Raw genomic sequence first — 6,176 nt, 5'->3', positions numbered from 1 at the left:
TGGTGAATCACAAGTTCACAACTAGAGGTAGATGAAGCTTACGAAGAAATGCTAGCTGAACTTGCGGAGGATTCTGCTTTGCCCGAAAGCGGTGATAACCAAGTTTCTTTTCTGCCACCACCAACGGATATTCCTCCGGACCTTAATGGATTTATGAAGTTTGTAAGAGATACCATGTAGATTTTTAGAAAAATTAGTATGTATTATGTAACTTGTATTTTCACACATCTTGATTAATTTCTTTTTCTTCTCAATGGTGGTATTAGCACCTTGTTGTGCTAATTCCATATGGGGAGGAAGACTAAGAAAGATATTGCTATATTTTTTTAATGCTATAATAAAATTATAACGCATTGCTTTGAATATCTCTTTACAAATATTTTTGTCTTTAAATTTGAATTAAAAAATTTAGGTCACAATTCTATAATATAATTTACAAGAAATTGCTTTAGATATTTTTATTACCATTTTTTACTCTAACTTCTATAAAAAAAATTTAAAAAATAGAAAGTATCCGTTGGGCCCACTTAGGTCCGGGACCAGCCCGCTTAGCCCGGGACCATTAGTTCGTGGACACGGTCTCGAATCGGTTCCTACAAAAAGCTCGCGAAGCCCGAGGACGCGAAGCCCATTTAAGTTGGGACTAGGCCCACTTAGGACTGGCCCACGAAGCCCATATAGGCCCGGACTCGGCCCACATGTCCGTCTCAATTCCAAGAATGGAAAAAGAAGAGAACAAGATGTTTGTATTTTGCTAATAAAACATCACTAAACAAGCAGTTCAATCAGAACTGAAAAATCCCCAACATTTTTAATGGAAAAATGACACTGTATAGCCGCTGTAAAAATAATAGCCAAAAAATATATAAAATTTATATATTTTTTTGTATATATATACATTCTTTAAGTTATATACAAAAAGTATACAAGTTTTATACACTTTTTTGCATTGGCGGATTTACATGGAATGATATGGGTGCTTAAGCACCCATTGTCTTTTATTAGGCTTAGTAGATTTACACAGGGGCGACCCGACCAATTTTGTGGCCTAAAGCCAAACTTTATGAGGGACCTTAATTTTTTAATTTTTTATTTATTTATTTGAAATCTATTTTTTAGCTTTTCTTAGATATAAAGTTATAAATAATTTTCTTACCAACAATAACTCATAATAAGTCTTTCTCAGTTGACAATATAACTAGTCCATTTAACCTTTCTTGTGACATTATTGTTCTTAGGTAAGATTTATCAGTTTTAATTTTGAAAACTTCTTTCCGTTGAAGCAACGGTAACATGAGTTATTAACATTATTTCATAAGCAATTTAGGCATTTGAAAAAGAATTAAATCTTTTAATTTGATTAAATGTATCAATTAAATTGTTATCTTCTAATTGTACTATTTTCCTTAATATTTTTAATTCAGAAAATAAATCTAAATTATCAATATCGAATTGATTATTATGCTTTAAGGAACAACCAAAATTAAGACAATATTTTTTCAAATTTCCAACATCTAGCGATCTTAGTTTTTACTACTAAATAGTAAACCCAAAATATTTTCATATGCTTCGAATTGTTCAAATCTATTTTGAAGTGAAAAAGTAGCCTTGTCAAAGTAATCAACTCTAAACGGCTCTTCGAAAGATTTTGAGATTTTATTATCAACATTGCACATCAAATTGTTACTTCCTATATATCACACGTTTCTTGTGAAATTCGGGTTCGATATTCATTTCAAGTGCAATTTTCTTGGTAGAAATCATAGCAGTTGCAAATCCTTCTTCTCTATATATTTGTTAAAGAAAGAAATCAAACCTTTTCACTTCACAAAACTCTTTTTAAACTTATACATAGTCTATTAGGTGTAATGAGGCCCCACAAATATGGGGCCTAAAGCGGTTGCTTTACTTGCTTTATGGAAGGACCGCCCCTGGATTTACATAGGCAATTATAAAAAAAATTTAGATAAGTATTGAGTGAGCACCCATCACTAAATTTATTTTTCCTCTTCTTTCGGAATTTTTATCGGCGAGCACCCATGACTTTGAAATATTAGATCTGCCACTGCTTTTTTGGCTTCCAAATATAAAAAATTTCTGACTCGGATTAAAAAAGACAGTACTCAAACTTTAATTCAATAATTGGCCATCATTAGTGGAGGGAGGAAGTGGAGATAAACCTACTCCAGCAAAACATCATTTTTTATCATCTGTCGCAAATTATCTTTATTTTTTAAAACTCAAATTGAATATCCAAGTATCATGATGATTATTTCGGAACCAAATTTAAGTAGAGATTGGGCCATTCTCATGATTAAAGTATTTCACCTTACTCCTTACTATTATTTGTCAAAATTCAACACTGGGAACTCTAATGAACATTTTCCAATATTACAGTAATTTCTTAACTACACATTGTTATTTTATGAAAACTCAAGTTTCTCATTACAGAAATCCTTCCAAAGTGTCAAATGTAATGCCACAAACATCCAACCTCCAATAAACAAGCCACCATAAACTCTTCCATTGACCAAATTAAGACTTCATTAGTTTATATTACAAAAAATAAAACTCGTTTCTTTTGTAAACAAAAGTTAAGGAAACTAATAGCTAGGAACACATGCTTTTCCCCCTTTTCTCATTCCTATTTTTCTTTCTTTTGTCTATATATATTTCAGAAGAAGAAGAAAAAAACAATTACTCCCCTTTTCAGTTGGAGCTGTTTGTTACGTGCTAGATCTGAGGGACTTGCTTGATCTGATGGACTTGAGGAAAGATCCACTTTTGGTAATCTCACGTAAAGGCTTGTCTGTGAATCTGATGATGTTATAGACCCAAGCACCTGATATGGCCCCAGCTGTTGGGCCTAACATGTAAACCCATATACCTCTGTAATGGCTCCATACTATTGCTGGGCCCAAACTCCTTGCTGGGTTCATCGACGCTCCTGATATCGGTCTGTTGAGATGTAATATAATTAAGTAACTAAAATAATTTAAAGATGTATCAAGGTAGACGAGAGGTCCTGAGTTCAAATTTCACTTCCATCTAACAAGAAAAAAAACATTTTCACGTGTTTGCCCGTGGAGAAAAATCAAAAACATACATGAAGGGTTGTTTTGAGACATTAAAATTTAAAAATGTACAACAGTAAAAACAAACCCAGCGAGTTCCTACAAGTGGGAGTATATAGAGGGTAATGTGTACACAGACCTTAAAAATGTATTTTCTCTAAAATTTTAAGCTTTTGGATGAGGTGTTCACACGTTTTAACAACTCCAGTCCATTTTATTATTTTTTTTTGGAAATGAAGTGGTCAAATAATACAAGTATATATGAAAAAGATATAAAAGAAGCTTGTTTTTTTTCAAATAAGAACTTTGTATTTTTGTGTACTGGGATGGCGAATGGTCAAAAGACTTGACCCCCCATATCAAAATAATTTAGACACATTCACACAATAACATTTTAAAATAATAATCAAAATAAAAAATGCAAAATACATAAAGTAGTAATTACCCGGCAAACATCACATTAAGCAACACGGTTGCCCCCACAGCAAGACCAGCAAGTTCTCCTATCTGCAATTATAGCCACAGTAAAGGAATCCAATCAATCATGTAATAATGATGATGTAGAAGAGTCCACAATTATTAAATAATTCAGATTAAACTTTGATTAATTAGAAAGAAACTTGAATATTTAAGTTTGAAGTCATAATCTTGTTACTAATTTAATCGTAATTATTGACTACCCTTAGCGTACGATAGTCGATTGGTGAATATTTTATAGCATATTAGTCGTCGTAGCAGAAAAGAAATTAAAATTATCACATTCACAAGTAAAGTACGTAGGCAACTAACCTAGCTGGATTGGCTATTCAAGATGTTGTTCTTAACTGTTTCTAATTAAGTTAAAATAGAGGCCAAAAAATGAGATTCAAAATGAAAGAGTACTTACCGCTCGATTATCAGTTGCGACACCAGAAACGACAAACATAAGATAAAATGTGATAATAAATTCCAGAACAAGAGATTGGATATCTGATCCAGAGGGTGAAGTTCCAAGAAAATGATCATGTTTGCCATTGAATATTAGTCGTAGGGTTCCGCTTGCTAGGGTTGATCCAATCACTTGAGCTGCCACGTAAGCTGGTACCTATATATATACAAGAAATAAATGCTCGTTAATTATAGGTAAGAAAAAAGTAATATAATCTCTTTAATGTTCTCAACTAATCAAAACTAACACGACCAATTTTGGAAGCAATTAATAAACGTTGACTATAGACAACTTACACCTGTGAAAGTCGAGAAAACGTGAATAATATTTCTTGCTATCAATTCACATATTCAAAAAGCGGTAAATTGACTGAAATCTTTTATCTGCTTAATGCAATATACATAGGTTCGAGAATTAGGATAAATAGTTAGTAAGTAGTTAAGCATATTTTTTTCCCATAGTATTATTCTCCTATTTCCTTACCCTTAAAATGCTGTTATTACCTGTTTGTTTTCTTGTTCTTTAGTTCTCCTATTATCTTACTGTTATTATTGTTTTTTTTTTTTACTTTTTTATCTAGGGACTTCTCCACAACCATGTTTCTGTTTTTCGAAAACTGCCGTGATTATGTGTTTTTTGAGCCGAGAGCTTATCAAATATCGCCCCTCTACCTTTACAAGGTAGTAGTAAGGTCTGCGTACACATTATTTTCCATCTGCGTACGCACTACCCTCCCCAAACCTAAGATTAACATACACACTACCCTCCTCAAACCTCACTAGTGGGATTAGACTAAGTATTTTGTTGTTGTAATGTAATATACATTGCAGGCATTGTGACGAGGCATTTAACAAAACGAGACCAATTAGTGTCAAGGCCAATGAACTCAAAAATTGAAGATTATTTAAGTCAAAATTGAACAAAGTGTACATACCTGTTTCCATGGGAACCTTTTGCAAGTGGCAAAGGAAATGGTAACAGCAGGGTTAAAATGAGCACCAGAAATGTGGCCAACAGAGTAAACCATGACCATAACCACCAGCCCCCAGACAATGGAGATACCAGGGAAAGTAACCATTCCTTTGTCTGCATTCACCGCCACTGAACCACACCCCGCAAATATCAAGAAGTACGTCCCTAATGTCTCCGCTATTATCTGTTCAATTAATTGGAAGAAATTAATTAACAAACTGGTACAATTTCAAGGGAATTTCCACCAATAGTTCCGGCCGGCAACCAAAACATTTCTGATCAGGAACTTTTTAGGACTTGAAAGTCATTTTCTTTGGAAAAACTTGCAGTATTCGATGAACTAATATAATATAGACATAGATTTTAGGTATTAGCAAAACTAATTAAGGAAAAGAGTCACCTTTTGGATGAAGGGAACAGTGACAAAGCAACAGCTTGATGAAGAATCTTCATGTGCAGAAGTCTTGTTGTTGTTCATATCATTATCTCTAATATTCAAACTCACTGATGCATGGTTTCCATTAGCCTCTGCTGTCTGCAGATCACCCATAATTGTATATCCTTAATTACTTTTAACTCCTACTAATTAAGATGTGTAGATTTGGGGGGTTGTTGTGCAAGATGATCAGCTTATTGTTTGCATAGGAAGAATAAGCGAGCAAACAAACATTACAGCTTCGCCAATTTATATATACAAATCCAGAAAGATAAAAGTGAAGGGGGCCGGGGAGAGAGAGAGAGATGGACTTTTTTAATTTTGTTTGTACTTTCTTTTCGGAGAGATCAATGCTATTGACTCTGAGATCTTCTAGCTGATATTTATTCAATTTTTCTTCTTCTTCATTTATAAAAGGAGAAAATAAACATTTTTTATTATTAATAAAAAATTGGATATTATTGAAAGTGTGACGTATTTAATGATTATTATGAAGATAGACATTGAAGGCTGATCCAACAACCCACCGGTAATACAGAAAAGTTATGAATGCACGAGAAACTTTTAATTCTTCACAACCATTAACCAACTTCCATATTATCCATATGAGAAATGGTAACTTCTTTTTCTTCGCTTTCCAAAAAAAGAAGGATGAAAATCACTAGCAATAAACTGAAACTAGAGGTCAACTCTTTTTTTAGTTATAAGTAATTAGTTAATTGGATAAGCAATTCTTATCAAACTAGGCACTTTCCCTTCGGGTAAT

The 6,176-nt window shown here is 33.1% G+C and overlaps 1 protein-coding gene across 1 annotated transcript; it reads right to left on the bottom strand.

The window, feature by feature from the left end:
• Positions 1-2,391: 2,391 nt before the first annotated feature.
• LOC104249469 (aquaporin NIP1-1) lies at positions 2,392-5,860 on the bottom strand. The gene is made up of 5 exons (XM_009805905.2): positions 5,375-5,860; positions 4,937-5,158; positions 3,961-4,158; positions 3,520-3,581; positions 2,392-2,958 (listed from the first exon to the last, which is right to left on the bottom strand). The coding sequence occupies exons 1-5, from the start codon at positions 5,522-5,524 to the stop codon at positions 2,727-2,729; spliced, it is 864 nt and encodes a 287-aa protein (XP_009804207.1). The 5' UTR covers positions 5,525-5,860; the 3' UTR covers positions 2,392-2,726.
• Between the last annotated feature and the right edge of the window lie 316 nt (positions 5,861-6,176).

Source organism: Nicotiana sylvestris, chromosome 2, assembly GCF_000393655.2.
Source record: "Nicotiana sylvestris chromosome 2, ASM39365v2, whole genome shotgun sequence".
Classification (NCBI taxonomy): domain Eukaryota; kingdom Viridiplantae; phylum Streptophyta; class Magnoliopsida; order Solanales; family Solanaceae; genus Nicotiana; species Nicotiana sylvestris.
The sequence above is the reverse complement of the archived record's forward strand: the minus strand, read 5'-3'. Positions and strand labels throughout refer to the sequence as shown.

Bases quoted from the DNA above. Each gene is read 5' to 3' on its own strand.
- LOC104249469 (XM_009805905.2), bottom strand. From the start codon at position 5,524: ATGGGTGATCTGCAGACAGCAGAGGCTAATGGAAACCATGCATCAGTG. The intron at 5,159-5,374 runs GTGACTCTTTTC...TTAATTGAACAG, and splicing joins CTGTTCCCTTCATCCAAAAG to ATAATAGCGGAGACATTAGG. The intron at 4,159-4,936 runs GTATGTACACTT...GTATATATATAG, and splicing joins AAAGGTTCCCATGGAAACAG to GTACCAGCTTACGTGGCAGC.